Genomic DNA, 17,596 nt, shown 5'->3' on the forward strand with positions numbered 1-17,596 from the left:
TTTGACATCTCTATATACTGTTTTCAGTTATAAAGGGAAAGCAGAAAAAATCCAGGTGTTGTTAGTGCTGAGCATATTGTCAGTATAATGATTACTGAACAAGGTTCAAAGGTAAGATTTTACTGTTTGTAACTAAAAGTTCCTTGCTGTTTTCTACTACACTGAAGTAGGTTTGAGACACACACCAAGAATATATAGACTTGTCACATACTTCGTAATACACCCCAAGGAGGAGCATCCCAGGTGCTCCTAAGCCCTTTGGCATTCCACTTAGAATGAAACCATCAGCAAACTTCAGTGGTAATGAGACTCTCAGCTGAGTTAAGAATTAATTATTTTCTCTGCATCTTGTTGATCTCACTGATTAAAATTTGCACGTTAGTGACTGCCCTCATTTCTCTGCAGGATCACTAGTTACTAATTATTTGCATTGATTTCAGTAGAAGTTACAAAGTTTGGGAAAGGTTTTACTAATAGGCTCCTTTTATCCTTTGTTGTTTCCACATGATTTTTATTTGTCTCTGGATGTACTGTAACATTTCATGAGTCATCTCTGCCAGGACTGGGACTTTCTTGATGGTATATTTGATAGTCATTTATCCATAATCACTGGAACAGGTTGCCTAAAAAGGCTGTGGATGCCCCATCCCTGCAGGCATTCAAGGTCAGGCTAGATGTGGCTCTGGGCAGCCTGATCTGGTGGTTGGCAACCTTGCCCTTGTCAGAGCAGTTGAAACTAGATGATCTTTGAGGTGCTTTTCAACCTAGGCCATTCTATGATAAAATATCACTGCATAAAGCAGCAGCCGTTGAGAATTTCTGAAGTGCTTCAAATGTGATTAGTTACTTGAGGTTTCTTTTACTCCAAAACTTTATTCCTGTTATCAAGATTGCCTTTCTTGTATCTATTCCCTTGTTTCCCTTTTGCTTCTATTTGGCATCATGTTGCCCTGAAGGAAACTGTGGTTTAGTGCCTTGGTCCTCATTGCTCTTACCATATTAGTTCCAATGTTTGTTATAAAAATCCGGGTTCAGGCTACAGCTGTGGTGTATAGCAAGGGAAAGGCAGCAGTGTAGGTCCATGGAACATTATGGAACAATAAACTATGTTTTCATTTTGTTCCCCAAGCCACATAGGAGTTCAAAGCCATGTCTCTTGGTAGAAAGAAGACATGAAAATGTTGTGCATGCTGTACTTACATATATGGGAGTATGAATGCATATAGAGAGATGTGTACACAAGAATGTGTATGTCACATTACAGATCTTGGTTTCACCCTGCAGCTGGGAAGTTACTCCTGTGGTTGTTAGGCTTTCCTATACCGTACTTGCAAAGAACTTGGTGTATGGCCATATGCAGAGTCCTTCTGTATGCAGAGTCTTTCTGTGCATGCTGTTCTGTTTGCTCTGCAGAACTGCCCCTTTTGTGTCACCTTTGCTTTGGCCTTGATGGAAGCTGTGAGATTTCGAGGAGGGATTTTGTTAGTTGCATGCAGGAGTGACGCAGGAAGCAGTTGGGGCTAGAAGGACTGCAAGGTTTTGATGCTGAAAAGATGCAGCCCATTTCTGTCCAGCCTGTTTTAAGTTTCAGGCAATACAGTTACTGTTGCTTGCGTTCAGACATGCTGCTTTGGATTTTACTTTCCACATATAACAAATATGGATTTGTCATACAGCAGTTGATTTCTTATGACATGAAAAGTTGTCTTATGGAGAAACACACCCTCAACGAGGAAAAGGTTTTAGTTTGCTTGCATTATTTTAACCCAGAATGTCTTGGAAATGTGGGACTGCCTATTTTAAACAAGAGAACTCTTAAGTGGAAGCCCGTATTCTTGCACTGGTATCTGACACCACGCTACATTTGTGTTTTTCCTTGGCTTTATGACCTCCACAAGTGCAAAAGATAAAGAGGGAAGGTAAACAGTGCAGAAAGTGTCATTAACTTTTCCTGTGGCCTTCTTTTGGAAAATAAGGTGTCTTTAGAACATCACACCATATCCATGGCTCAGCCCCAAATCTTCCAACAACCCAATACTGGCAAGGGAGGGCACCTGTAACCCCCAGGGAAGAAGGCTGCAGAGATTTCTTTTTCTCCTCTTTGTTGCTTTTTATTTCCATTTCCTTTTCCTCTCTCTTTTTCAGTCATTTAATGCCATTCTGCACAACGGAGGGGAGCATCTGGCCGCAAGTAAACACCCAATAAAATAAGTGGGGGAAGTTCACGGCTCCCTTGTTGCTATTGTGTCTGTCTGTCTGGTTGTGGACTCAACAAGATAACCATGCATCAGTTTACATTGTCCAGGCTATCTTCACAACCAGAAGTTAGAAACCTTATTTTAATAGAAGCTTAGATTCTAGAGAATAGTGTAAGATTTCTCCAAAGGTTCCAAATCAGCAATTCCATCTGTGTTTCTGCAAATGCAGAGGAACAATGTCCCAGGTGATTATGCATAACGGAATGAAAAGAGTTATTTTAAAAGTGCATAAAATCAATACATTGGGGAAAACAAGTCAGCTGTGTTTATACTCAGTATATAGCAGACATTTTGTTTCTTTGTCTGAAAAAAATTATAGGAAAGCAAGGATCGCAAGTGAAATAAAACAGCCGATTATACTGTGTAACAGAAGGGACTGGAGCATCAGATACCTCAGCAAAGGCTTAAAGCATTCTAGGTTCCTTCTGAGAAAATAAATTATATTGAAGCTTATATATTCCTGTGTTGTTTGAAGTTGAAGCCAAATATTCTCAGCGCAGAGGGAATAATTCAAATCCCATTGCTGATAATGAAAAGTATATAACTAAATCCATGTCTGTGGTGCTGAAAATTTCCTCCTAAATGCTGTCTCTTTTGGTCTGATGGGATTATTTCCAACTATCGGTATGAAGGGGTGTGTACATAAATATGCATAAACATGCTTCTTATGCAGTCAGGAATATTGCTTCTATATGTATTATTCTAAAAATGGGAAACAAAAGCATCTGAGAAACGGGGCTGAAAGAGAACAATTTGTAGACCTATAGGTTAAATTGGATTAAACTTCATCTTTCAGCAAATGCTGTGTTATTTATTCAGTGTATCTCTTGGGGGTTTCCCTACCTCCTACTCTTTATAGAGAGTGGTGATGATTCCTAATTAAAAAATCAAACAAACGTGAAATGGAGATTGCTTCACACAGCTATTCTCTTGTGGGAATAGGAAGCACAGTGATTTTCTCATGAGCAGCTTCTGGGTCTGTTGGACTAAGGGCAAAAAGGGAGGGCAAGGTTCTGTCTAGGGAGGTCATGTTAGTATCACTCATCAGCCAGCACTGTCCTTGTTGGCCTTGCTGTCCCTGCATGTCATGTACTGTGAGTTCCCTTTTGGTAGGTTAGAGTTGGTGGACACAATAAGGAACACCACTGATAGTCTCATCAGCAGTATCTTATGGGTAGATTTCTGTTTACTCATTGAACCACAATAGAGATGCAGTTGGAGTCCACCAATAACTTGGTTGCTGTTATTTCAACATTTGGAGGCTATTTTCAGTTTATGTTTTTCTCACATTCACCTGAATTACAATGAGTAAGTAACGATAGAAACTGTGATTTTCAAGCTCATTTTACCATCACTTAAAACTTCTGTAACATCTGGTTCATTTATCTCTCTCCTACCTCTGTGGATTCACTTGGTAGAAGTAAACACAATGGTGATGTTGACAGATTTCAGGCTGTCCTACTAGGTCACCGGTGATGCCTTTGAATATTGCAGCAGAGTCTTCATTACTGAGTATAGTGACTTTGGGGGCATAAAGCTCTTGAGCCACTGACCGTAAAATTTGGTTTCTATAGTGAGGGCCAAGTTTATACAAGTCTTTATCAGCTATTGAAAGATGATTGGTTATATATAGATTATATATATACACACATTATAGTTTTTCCATGAACTAAAATTTAATGGGAAGTGCCTCCATCCCTTTCTAAATCTGGCATTTTTGTCTCCATTTCTGAACAAAAAAAAGTCATTTTATCGATTTTCTCTGTTCCATAAATGCAATTCCTATTCTCAGCCAGGAATTGTTTATGATTGGGTTTGGGAGTAGTTACAGCACGTGAAAGAACATCAGGAGTGGCTTAATGTGAATGGGACAGACTATTTGGGAACACAATGGGGATTTGATGTTCAAAAGAGTTAAGCACAATGCTCTTTCCATCTGGCCACTTCATTTTAATGCCTGTTTGGGACCAGAACTTCTTTGCAAAGTTAAATATTGATGTCATTTGTTCTATTCTTAAAAGACAAATTAAATCTGAAAAGGTTTTAGTTGTGTAGAGTCACAGAACAACAATCATGGAACAACTGAAAGAAAGTATCTTTCATACCATTGAATTTCAAAATACTTACATGTTTTCCATCTTTCATGTATTCAGTAAAAAGTTTTTAGGGTATAAATTATGAAAAATTCATTTCAATTGCAAATGGAAGATTTATAATCTATTGATGTGATTATGGTTTAAAGAGTTGAAAGAAAACAGAAATTATTCCAGGCCAACCCTGTGTCATGATGGTGCATTAACTGGCCCACATTTTCCCCACTGCCTTCAATTTTGGTGATGATCCAAATGAAATACTCATTTTGTACAAGCTATTTCCACTAAGCCAAACCAGAAGTGAAGATATCAACATTTTTAAACTGTGGCTTAACTTCCTATGTAGATCTCATGCTAAAGGGGGTCCAGCAGTGATCTCCTTCTAATATAACTGATGGAGTCTGGATCCGTGCAGAATCAGGGTGCCATTGACATAATGGCTACCATGCACTTTGCTCCCATGTGTAATGACCCTCAATGTTTGACCCCCATATTATTCCATACTGGCAGGTAGGAAAAAAGAGGCTTCACTTGCCCCTCTGACCTCAGAGGCCAGCTCACCTAGGTGGTCAGCCAGCAAAATACCCCATTCCTCACCCCTGGTATGTAAGGGACATGCTGATAGAAGTATCTAGGTGTAAAATTGTTCTCTCAACAGGTTACTTGATGGCTTTAAACCTTAATTAGTGGTTGGATATTTTCACTTGTCACTAGCTACTGTGACTAGACAGTTGCCTGGGGTATAGCAAAATACTAAGGCATATTGTGATTTCTGAAATTGCTAATGCTGTAATGGGCATCCACCTGGAAAGCCGCTGCCTTTTGGATTTATCCCCCCATTCCATTTCACCATGGGTGACATTTGTCCTTCCACCTTTTAATTTTTCATGAAGATAAATGAAAATCCAGTTCTTCAAATAACAGGAGTGACTTTTTCAATCCTATTTAGGGACTTTACTTCAATATCCTGTTCATGTCCAAAGGTGAAGGAGAATATGTGTATAAAGCATCAGCTTGAGCTTCTCCATTCTTTACTGAATCATTCAGCTTGATAAACTGGAATGTTGTTTTTTTCCTTTGTGACAACATTGATGTTACAGGACATCCCATCTTCTGGGCGCACATTTTACTGACACAATGCCATTCAATGAGGTCTTGTTCTCACTGAAATCACTGAAAATTTCAACTCTGACTCAAGTGAATTTTCCATACAGGTGAACAAGATCCCCTATTAAACAAAAAAAATAATTCAAAGTTAACACATTTGCATAATTGTACCATTTTAGACAGTGTTAGCGTGCAATTAATGAACACGTTCGTCTTAGTAGGGAGATCTGTTTTTAATCTGGGCCATCATTGTTTTTTTAATATTTTGGAACTTGGAATAACAGTTCAGTAACACCTGCTTCTAGCAAGAATGGAGGGAGGAACTAAATATAAAACATAGCAACAGTAGCTTCAGAAATGATGGAGTAAGCATGTATGGGAGAATGTGTGCTTTTGCAGGGTGTATGTTCCTCCCATTCTGACCATACCAGTACATGGGCGAGATGGGCAGGCCTACATTCTTTGACTTACCTTGTGAAGTTCCACATGGTCTCCTTTGTAACTAAATTAGTGCCATCTAGGAAATGAGACTGTTCAGATCATCTCTTACTTAACATGCCTCTGCAGTCTGAGCCACAGATTGACCCCTATTGATCTGATTTGACTACACTCCTGCAGAGCAAACAGCGCAGTAGAATCCAGGACTCTAATTCACAGTACTTTATTTAAAGTTCCTAGGTGATAATTCTTATTTGCATTAATCACACACCAGCAGAGACCAAGGCCTCTTTCTCTCTGTATGCTTTCCTGTTCCTGCCCCGAAACCAAAAATTAGCTGCTCTAAAAAAGGAGAGTATATTGATGCTTGATACTAAATAGTTGCAAAACTTAGATGTTAGAAAGAATGTTTTTCAAATCAATGGCTCACGCATTACTGTAAAATCTATTGATTAAAAACAAAGCATAATGTTAGTCATTTAGTTGGTAGAGTGATGCAATACTGAAATAAATTTATCCTTTGACTTTTGCATTAACCTCTTATTGACTGCTTGCATACTCATAATTAACACACACTTTAGCTAGCTTGGTTAATTTCAGCATTGTGATCAGTGTCCTCTAATGTAGCTGACACCCTGATCATCAAAATGTCAGCCCAGCCCAAGGGACCAGAACGAAGCAACTGCATGCCAGTGAATGTACACCTGCTGTGGTGAAACCAGCCACCTTCCAAGGGAAGGAGCTATGCACTGTCACACTAGAGTTTGCCATGACCTATATCTATATTCTCCTATTGTTAAATATGAGTGAAAGCGGAATCAAAACCTGTGACGTTTACCTGGCAGAGTGGTGAGAATGTGCATGGCAACAGTAGCCCATTGCTCCTTCAATACAGGCTTTTTTTAATTGAAACTGGCACCAATTTTGTTTGGTTTAGCAAGAAAGTAGGGACTGTACATCTTCAGGCATACGAGTCACCCATCCAATGTGCTGGCAGACAGCTGTTATCAAGGTGTTGGAGCTAAATTGCTCTGAAATGTATCCAGATAGTGGTTTCCTTCTGCTACTGCAAGTGAGCTTTGAAAGAAGCCCCTTAATTTTGCCATATGTACTTTTCTTCTGTATTTCAGAGCGTGACATTTGGTCAGACAATGTTCAGACAATAAATTTATTCTCTTTTAAAGGTTTAACCGTATTAACAACTCAATCTGTTTTTAATATATAATATTTGAATTAATGTATCATATTTTCAATCTTGTTTTCCCACCACCATACTTTGATCACTGTGGTGTTTCTTTCTGTTCAAATTGCAAGTGCCTTTGATTGCTCTGCTTTGATTGAAAATTTTGTTATCCTTCTGCAGACTCTTAAGATCCTTAACTCTGATACAAACTAAAGAGCACCATGGGAACAATTTTTCCCACAATCGTGCTGAAATTTATTAAAATCAATAGTGATATATTAATCTGGGCAGTTCTTGTATCCTAACTCTAAGCTAGAGGATCAGCACATACCTGGAGGAGTGCACTCAGGCTTGTGATGGGGCTGACAGCGCCATGCCAGGTCATCAGGAGCCAGCCCTGCACCCAAAAGCACAGGCAGCCTGCAGTGACATTAACTCCAGTGGGTCATAAGTGCACAGAAATTGCAAATTTGGTAAAAACAGGTAACATTGCCTGCTGTTCTTGTTAGTGATGTAAAGCAGAACAATAGAAATACTTCAGAGGAGCTGTGGTTTCTGCAGTACACTGATACATTTGTCATCAAACTTGTGCAGGAAACTGAGGGACTTGATGCACTTCCATCCCTGTTATCTCTCTCATGGAACAAGAGATGGCTGGAGCATGCCAAGGGCATGATTGCCTGAATGTTAAGGCACAAGCTTCACTGTGGGGGGGGGAGATTCTCAGAGATGGCTCGGGAACAAAACCAGAGAAGGAAAAGTACTGTGTTGAATAGTTGCTCATGGGCTGCACCGTTACAGCATCACTGGTGACTTCTGGCACACTTACAGAGACACAAATGTCCAAAACCCAAAGGTGAGGGACATGCAGTTTGTGAGAGAGGGCAAGGGATAAAAAAAATGTGCTAAAAGGAGATAGGAAAAAAGGGGCCTAAATGGTGAAGAAGCTAGGAGGCAGTTTGCTTTTCTTCTCAGTGAAAATCCTTTTGTTAATAGCAGATGAGGGAGAGAATGTTTATTATTATAAATTGAGTTTTGCAGACCACATAATATGCCTGCAGTAATACCAGCTGAGCTTCTTGATTTGTCATCTGCAATAATCTGTACACGGCTAATTTATCCACTCTTAGATTGAAATGCTTAGACTCAAATATCTTATACTACCCAGCAAATTGAGCGTATTATTGTGTGCCAAGACAGAAAATAAGGCAAGATTTTAAAAGCTTCATAGAGTTGTGCTGTAATTAGTTTCAGCTTTCCCTGCATATTAATTTTCTCCTCTTCCTTTATATAATTTGGAAAATGTCTTCAGAACATGATGGCACAATCAGTTAAGTACCTCTCAAAACTCGTACACTAAACTGCATTTGCTCTAACAACTATTACAAAGCAGCCTGCAAAACAAATCCTCTGTTATTCTGTACAGTGCAGCTTATCAATGCAAACAGTTTAATATTTATGCTAAGAGGATTGTCACAAGTAGCTTCTGTTCCTTTAATTCTTGTTTTAAATAAATAATGAGAACATTTAAACACATTACTCTTCCCAAGGCCCCGAGGTCGGCTAATCTTATTATTTATGAAGTGATGTGCTACATAATAGTACTTAGTGCATGTTAACAGATGCTATTATCAGGGGCTGATGTGGAGAGCTGAAGATATATTGGAATGTTATGTGTTAATACTGTCCTTGTAGTGTAATGTACGATGGATTGAGTGCCCAGGATGCTGGTGCAGCAATTAACCACACACCAACATGGGTGTAAAGCTGAAGTATGTTTTCTCATGGGTATTACACTGCCATTAATAATTCCCAAGAGAAGAAGACATCTTCCATTTGGAAACAGTCACTTCCAGAAGGCTGTCGGTATAGACAAGGAAGTTGCGTGTGTCAATACTTTCAGAGTTGATTGTACAGAGATGGAAGACGCAGATGTATGTTTAAAACAGTGTTTAAATCATCACAACAATGTTTTATAAGGCATGATTTAAAAAAGAATGTCTTGCTCAAGATAAAAGCTTAAGATTTGCTTTTTGTATGTTTGAAGAACTATGTTGACCTGCAGCCTAGACTGAAATTCTAACAATGCATTTTTCTTTGTCCTGTTGTGCTACAAATGCTAACTGATGAATAATCAACATACAGATCATTTGAGGGAATGGGAAAACGGGGAGGAGAAATCCTTATTGAAGTGTGACCGTTTTTTGCAGTGGCACATTGTATTGCAGCCAGGTCTTAAGAGATGTAATGGTCTCCACTTCGAAAACTTTCTTCTGCAGGCTGCAGTTCAGCTGAATATTATAATTAGACTCCACTAGTATTGATGAATAATCCATTTAATAAAAAACACTGTGATTTAGACATTTTCTCAGGGGACTAACATACACTAACCTCTTAATTTAATTTTATTGAAGTTTTGCCCACCTATTCATCATTGGAAGTTGTTATTAACCTCCATTTCCATTTATCTTTATAGAATTTTCTCTTTTTATATTGCCTTTTTCAGAGCTAAGCAGGTTGATACACTTGTAAATCTAGAATCTACAAAGCTAGTCCGGCTTCTTTAATATTGTTTAATCTATCCCCCCTGACCGTAATGCAGTAAATTCAGTTTAATCTTTCTCAATAATCTAGTAATACATTGGAAACCGGCAAACATTTAAATCTGATAATGGTTTAATCACATGCTTTAAATAACAGCAGTGATAATGAAAAAATAATTTACCATATAAAGTTGTACTAACTGAGATTTCTCTGTGATTGGCTTTTTGAGAAATCCCTATAGAAAATACAAAGGCTACAACAGAGGAGAACTTCGCTGCAAATGAACAACCTATTTGGTCAGAAGATGTGCTTTTTTTCTTTTCATCACTCTCTTTAAGTTACTGCACAGACGTATCCTTGCTGAGCATTCAGTTTCTTGCTGTAGCTTTACTTAAGTAGTTCTTCTGCTTACCTTTTTTTCAGATGCCAGTCAGAAGAAGCGGAGAGTTTGCCAGAAGAGCAGAAGCCAGAATGCCATCCCTTCTGGTCAGATGAAGAAAGTAACATGCCTCTGCCATTTGATCTAGAAGAAGTAATTGTTCATCTACAAAATCTTGTTCAGTAGGTAGGATATCAGGTTACCTTCCAGTCTAGAATTAATAATACTCAACATTTGAAGAGAAGTTGTTTTTTTTTTTTTTTGTCAGCTTTCATCTTTTCTGCTTTATGGTTCCTTGGTCATTTGTTATTTTGTGCTTCAATGCAAATTTTATTGGTTTCCACCTTAGTTCCCGAGTCACAAAAAAGCTGACTAGGTACCCAATCTATAGAAAGAAGCGGCTTTTAACACATGATGTCTGGAACACCAACTTCAGGACTTTCCTCTTCCATTCTAATTTCCATTGACAATATAGCCCATGGATAGTTGTGTTTCCCCTGCTGTGCATTTAACTGTCTAGATTTGGGGCAAGTTAGACTTGCCCACTAGTCTCTGCACTGATGCTAATATGATATTACTGAGAACAGCAGGCAGCGCTTGTCCCTGGTAGGTGAGATTTAAACAACTTTCTAGACTAGAAACATCCTCCCTGAACCCTCATACATAGCTTTGAAGGACAGTGCTTTCAGGTTCAGCCCAAGGGGTGCAGAGTACTGTTGCAGCAGGACAGCTTGCAGGTTGTCTTTTAGGCAGATTGGAAGGACCCACTGTTAGGGCTGTGCTCTAACTGATGCACAGTTACATCTGACATCCTTTTAGAAGAATGGGATGACCTGTCCTTTATACCTGACCAAAGGGATTAAGTCAGGGAGAGATTTCCAGTGTTATATCTACATGTCCTCAGTTTCCTGGAACTCAGAATTCAGTTTCTAACCTTTACATTATTTCTGCCTATAGAGAGTTCTTTTCTGAGCCCAGCTTTACCAGTGCATTGTCCAGAGCCAGTGGACCTAGGGTTTCCATTTTGGGTCAGATTTCCTGACAAAATAGCTATAGTTTGTATGACACCAGGCATTGCGACATCTGTGCTGATCTATCCATGAGAACAAAACCAGAAGCCTATGAGAAATGGAGCTGTTTGTGATCTAGTTTGTAATAACATGCTATAAAAAGAACAATTCTATGTTGGATATGTCCCGAATGAGAGAGACATTTTTCATTTGGAGACGTTGCCATCCTGACTTGAGCTTTGTATGCCTTTTCCCTTGTACAAAAGCAGCGGGAAATGATATTGCAGTAAAACAGCATTCAGTCTATACTACCACTACAGAAAAAAAAAACAGTGAGACTCAGAGCTTGACATTGCCACCAAGAAACAGAATACGCCTCCTGTGTTAATCTTACGCTTAAAATCGCTGCTGAGGCCAGGCTTACCTAAAGCATACCAGTATACTCTATTGGTAAAGTGTTCTGCGTGTGAATGGGGCTTGTACTGCTGAACACTGTACATTTGACAGTATAACATATGCCAGACCTCCCTGCAGCTGAGGAAGCTGTGCCAGCAAAAATTCAGTTTTAGTGGTATAAAACTGTGTCCACACCTACCAGCTTTTGCCAGGACAATTATATCAACTGCAGGTTGTACCTCTTAGCACCTTTAACATAGCTATGCCAGCAAAAGTATGAAGACCCAGATCAAGCATTTTCATTGTGTTCCTGGCCTTCTGCTCAAGCTGTTAGCCACCCTTCAGAAGGAAATAAACTCTGTGAAGAATAAATTATTTAAATTAGGTTTAATTACAGTATAACCTTGATCTGCAGATTTATCTGTTGTCTCCTGCTCAACAAATTTCTTACAATTTTGAAATGCTCTGTTATGGTGTTATGGGCATAGTTTTTCTTTCCTATGCTAGCTAAAGCTGGCTTTACTAGTGGGCAAATAGCATATATTTGGATGAATGCCACGCTAAATAGTGTTTACTTTGGAAATCACCTAGAGAAAAGCTAGAGAAAAAGATGAGGATGTGGGAATTCTGCTTTTGGGAAAGGCAGTTCTCAAAGAAACAAATATTACTTTGGAAATGAGAAAGATGAAATCAAACGAGCTAAAGATGTAACACAACGCAGGGTTTGAGGGGATTGTTTGTTTGTTTATGCCCTTACTTTATGATTATTTTGTGTTTAATTAAGCGCTGCTAGAAACCATGGGGATCATAGTATTGAAGTGAATCTGACAGCTACAAGGGGTAGAGAAGGCACAGCAATGTTGCTGCTGAAGTGGAAGCTATTAAAAAATCATTGGCAAAAAATTATTTCCAGCAGCAGTGAAGCAACACTGTTTTATTTTCTGGTAGTAGGAGAGTGCTGGCAGCAATAACATGATGGTTAAAACTACGTGATTCTAGGCTTTGTCTATGCTGAGGATTAACGCTAGTGAATTAGCTGAACTAGTTCCAGCCTCAGTCCAGTCAAATAGTGCTCATTTAAGCCAAGGGTGGTAATGACAAAAAACTGAAAAATTCTGGAATGAATGAGACCTAAGATTCAATGGCAAAATACCAATAATCAAGTGGTTAAAGAGAATTAAAGCTCTGTGATACTTTCAAGTCTCACATCATCTGAATCAGTGTAACATGATTGAATTCAGTTGAAAGGCAGAAGCATAAGGAGGTTTCATCTCTCCAAAGCCCACAAGAGTTGATGGCAAAGACATGGGTAAGGCTGGTGGAACTGTTTGAAGCATGTAGGAATGCCAAAGGGTTCCCCAAGAGAAGAACGTGGTTGAAGGTAAATATCTATAAAAGAAAACTGAAAGACCAAGCGTGAATTGTTGCTATGCCTGAGATACATACTAGAAGCAGGAAAATACTTTGAAGTTTTCTCTATTTTATACAAATAATAGCAATGTAGTTCATGTTGCAGTGATGCTTCAGCAGTCCATTTATATTCCAGCGCTAGGTAACGCATTGCGGTTTTGGATGAGCCGAAACTCACAGCCTCTAATGGATGTTCTGTGTATAGCAACTGGCTACCAAGTCTGGATGCTCTAGATGCATGAGGAACAAGGTCAGTTTGTTTCAGGGAAGAGGTGAGAGCATAAATTAGCTTCTGACATTAGATTCAGTGATTCTTTTAAAACAGGAACATTCACGGCTTTGTGTACATTTACTTTTCATCAGCCGTGAAAGAATTAAGGTGAAATAGTTCACTTGCACGTGCACATCAGGCAAAATGGGTTACAGAAGATACAGATCAGTTTGCCTGTCTGCACTTGCCTTTAGAAAATATTCATCAATTTTACGAAAGCTACTGACTAAACATGGAACCAATACAAATGAAATGCTCAAGGCAAAGGATTTGGTTAAAAACGTGATAGAGTTGGTTTTGCACTCATAGGAAGCAAATGTTGGCAGAAAATGAAAAACTTCTATTGTTTCTGTAATGGGGGGATGAAAGGTAAAGGCCATTCATAAGTATTTGATAGAAAACTGCTGTGTTATGCCGTGTAAATTAGAAATGTTTTTATAATGCTTCATTCGTAGCTCCACATATGAAAATATTTTGTATTGTATTATAAAAAATATATAAAATATTTTGTATTTGTAGGTCCTTTCTTGTTAAAAGGTTAAGTAAATAAAAAATATGGATCCCAGTGCACTAAATTTTAAAGACATCGTACTTATGCTCTGAACTTTACAGAAGATCCTGATTATCTAAATTGAAAATAAGAATTCCATGGGTACTCACCAAACAGAAACTGCCAAGAATAGGTAACTTGCAGCAAAACAACTTCTCAAATCAGTTGTCTCACTCTCATTCAGATGCAGACTTCAGTTTCACAGATATTGAAGTAGATTTATTTAGCAAGATGTACTTTAAAGTCATGCTAGACTTCTCATTGCTGTGGGACAGAGTTCCATTGCCATGTTGCAGCAAAAAAAGAAAAATTTATACAAAAATCTAACACAAATGATAACTAATATATTATAGTGTGTTAACAGCAGACACTGCTCCTTTCTTGGTTACTGCAGTGCAGTTCCAGTAGCCCTGTGACACATGGTGGAATTTGGGTTGATGTATCAGCTAGCTGATGGTAAAGGTGGGATGACAAGAGGGGAAGAGAAATGAGATGCAAGGGATGTGCATTCACAAGAGCAAAACTTTATTAACTTAACTCATATGGGAATCATCCAGCAGTAACTTGTACAGTGCAGGCCATGACCTCTCCCTTGATTGTTACCACCTGATGCAAAGTTAATTTTCAGTCCTTAACCCTCCTCATGCCCCCAGCAGCTGGTCCACATCTCTTTGGCAGGAGCTGACCACTACCTTCTTCTGCCAAGGCTACAGAGTTGGGAAGAGCACTTGCATACTGCAGGAACAAGCTTAGCTCCATATCTGTCCTACCACACTTCTGTCCTACCATACTTCTGTGAATTGAATGCCTCCACGCATCTGTTTCTGTTGAGATTTGAGTTGTTGGAGCTTGGTGTAGGGAACCTGCTTTGGCAGGGGGTTGGACTCGATGATTTCTGGAGGTCCCTTCCAACCCCTACGATTCTGTGATTCATCATCTGCATTACCCCATTGGGCTGATGAGCTGTCATAGGGAAGGGCCAGACAAACACAGCATTGTCTGCAGGAAGGTTCCTTTTCTTCTTCAAGACCACTGCACTCCCCACAGCACACTGAAAAGCTCAGCTCTGTACTGATCTCTTCACTCCACTACCAGAGCAGAGGCAATCCTCAATAGCAACTTGTCTTTCTAGTACAAACTCAAACCCATCACCTTTAATGTTACCAGGCATCATAATTTGCATTCATCTTTCCTATTCACCTTAGCCTGAGGCATTCATTGAACAAGAGAAGATAATGTATACATTTGCAAAAAGACTACTTAGGCTACAGAACTGGCTGAACAATATGTGAAATAAAAGCCATCAGATCACTGATAAAATGAGTACGTTAAAATGCTGATGTTTGGCAGTGAGTACTTCACATATGACATGAAAACTGTGCTTCATCTCCTTGTTGCTTTGGTGATAGTGCTCAATTTGCATGATGGAACAGGACATTCTAGTCTACTGTTTACTTCCTCTAATACCCCGTTGGTTTTTCAGAGCTGAATTTGGACAAAAAGTTGCTCTCCTCCCCCTCTATATCACCAAATACTTGCTTTCATGCCAACACATCTTGGTCTGATTAGTCTCCTTGATTAGAGGCTAAAGTAAAAAGTCAGGTGTATAGGATTCCCATTATCCTTTATTTCACCGGTTCTAAGAACAGGTCAGATAGAGTTATTTCATTGAAAATGTGAACAATCAACTTCTGTTTACCATTAACCTTCAGTTTTCTTTTCTTAAAATCAAATCAGGGCTCGGTGGGCAGTTATTTTCATACATGGCCCTTGATCAGTGGAACAATCTGTCAAAAGCCATTAAAACCTCTATTAGGCTGAACTGCATTCAAAGCTAAACTACCCAATCATTAAAGGGCTGGGATGATTGTTTTTAATACAGTATACGTTTATTTCTCTCTCTGAGTAGTAATAACTTTGAAACTGAGCATGTATGACTAAGGCTTTTTACTACCAGAAAGTCCTGAGAAGCTTGTTTTCTTGTGGAACGTGAATAACTGTGTAAAAGAGGAAAAAGTGAAGACACTGAAATGACCTTTATGTTGTCAGAAACACCTCTTCATTTCTTTCCTTTCCTTGCATCCTTTAAGGATGCAAATTGAGTGGGAAGAGATTTTCCAAAGTCCTTTGCTCAAAAGTTTCACTGGAAACAGTAACAGCTAATTATAGTAATATATTAAAGTGACTTTTGATGTTAAGATCTCAGGATGCTTTGAGCAGAGAAACTGAGGCAGAAGTCAAATGTGTGGCCATGTTTTGAGCAATAGCACTGGAGCACAGTGTGTATATATAATACCTAATTGCTGGCACGTCTCAGTTACTTCCAGTTAATCAGCTCCACTCACAGCTTAGGGGTGCTCTCATAGAACAATTTTTCTCCAAAGATACATTTGAAAGTGGAGCTGGAATCCTTCCTCCTCGTACATTTAACGTATTGTTTAATTGCATAGCGTGTGGTAATCCATCTTGTGTAACAGAGATCTTTCAGGATTCTTAATACTTGATTAAACTTTCGAGTGAATCTTTTAGTTACGTTCCAAGTCCCCGAGCTCTCAATGGGAAAAAGTGAGTTTTACTGGAACTATTAAGTTATTCCATGGAGAGTATTATAGTAAAGCCCACACTCTTAGCTGTGTTCTAAATGTGCTCAATGGGTAGCCCCCAAGGTGATAGAACTGCTGTACTAGGAAACTCCTAAGAAAATCCCCTGTGGGTATTTGGGTGCTATTTATCAAGGTGAAGATGCATTGCTGGAACATGCTGGAATGCTTGTTATGCACCTGTTAGCACTTTTTGTCTGGTACTTATTTTGTAGTCTGGTAGTACTTTACTGAGAGCACTACTTCCCTAGTTATTGTGATGAACATCCCAGTAATTTATTACTCAAACATTATCAAAGCATTCCACGATCATTTCACTGCTGTTCTTTCCCTTCTGCCTTCCAATGCCCTTTTTTTCCCATTTGTTTCATTATTAACAGTACTGTTATTAGCAAGTTCTGTTCTTTGTTAAACTGACATGGATTTAAAGCAAGAAATCATAAAAAGTAAGTATCAGATAGCATTCACTCAAATGCATTTATTTCCCAGCCAATTTATTTGGATGTTTTTGCTCATTTTGCTTATTTGGTATCGCTACATCTGATTTGTATTAAAGCCTATTTATGTAACACTGAGAGATGTAGAGTGATATTTAAGTTTGTATTATATCTTTGCTACTTTACTCACTTTTGTTAAATAAATTACTTAAAGAATCTGCTGTCTGTCATTTGTCCTCCAGAATGTGTTAGCTGTTATCATCAGTTCTTCACTGTTGCAGTGAGTGGAAGAAGAAGGACTAAGAGAAGTGTACTTTTCACAGTATTCAGGTGCATGAGCAAATTAATTTTGTGTAAGATTCCTATATGCTGATTAGCAGGAGGTAAGCTTCTTCAAAGCAGCAAACTCAAAGGTACACTGATTCTGGCCTTCCCTCTACCTGAACTCTTCTGCATGTCCAAGTCAGTTACCATAGGTATTCTCATCTGTTAATGATGCTGTCAGTTTATTGATTGGAAATAGATAAAAGGTAACAGGGAAGTTTTTTATTATCATTGAAACTCATTCAATTAAATTCTGACTATAACACGTCTAGTCTGGAAGGCAAATTAATTTCTTTTACTTTGGTAAGACTCATACCATAAATGGACATGTCTAACTTCCCCACATGCACACCCCATAATAGTGCTTCCCTCAATACGTGTGTATCTCTACAACTATATTTAGAAGATATTCTTCTGACTGTGCAACCTTACACTTCCCATATTCAATACAAACTCTTACCTTATGTGAGCACTAGTAAAGCAGTGCCTACCAGCACCACATCAACCTTTTTTGAGTGTATAAACACGTGCAATGGTTTTTGCAGTAGAAGTTGCAATGGAAAACACATTTAGTTACACTGAATAAGACAATATCA

At 38.7% G+C, this 17,596-nt stretch overlaps 1 protein-coding gene across 2 annotated transcripts in view; it reads left to right on the forward strand.

Moving 5' to 3' along the window:
• The window catches only part of FTO (FTO alpha-ketoglutarate dependent dioxygenase), a 219,720-nt gene extending 202,912 nt beyond the window's left edge, over nt 1-16,808 (forward strand). The window contains exons 9-10 of one of the 2 annotated variants that reach the window (XM_072346328.1): nt 10,047-10,188; nt 12,955-16,808. In XM_072346328.1, coding sequence (XP_072202429.1) covers nt 10,047-10,188 — 142 coding nt within the window. In that variant the 3' untranslated portion in view covers nt 12,955-16,808. The remainder of the gene's footprint in view (nt 1-10,046; nt 10,189-12,954) is intronic. The other variant, XM_072346327.1, reaches the window with a different exon arrangement.
• The last annotated feature ends 788 nt before the right edge of the window (nt 16,809-17,596 follow it).

The sequence above is a fragment of the Excalfactoria chinensis genome, chromosome 11, assembly GCF_039878825.1.
Source record: "Excalfactoria chinensis isolate bCotChi1 chromosome 11, bCotChi1.hap2, whole genome shotgun sequence".
Lineage (NCBI taxonomy): Eukaryota > Metazoa > Chordata > Aves > Galliformes > Phasianidae > Excalfactoria > Excalfactoria chinensis.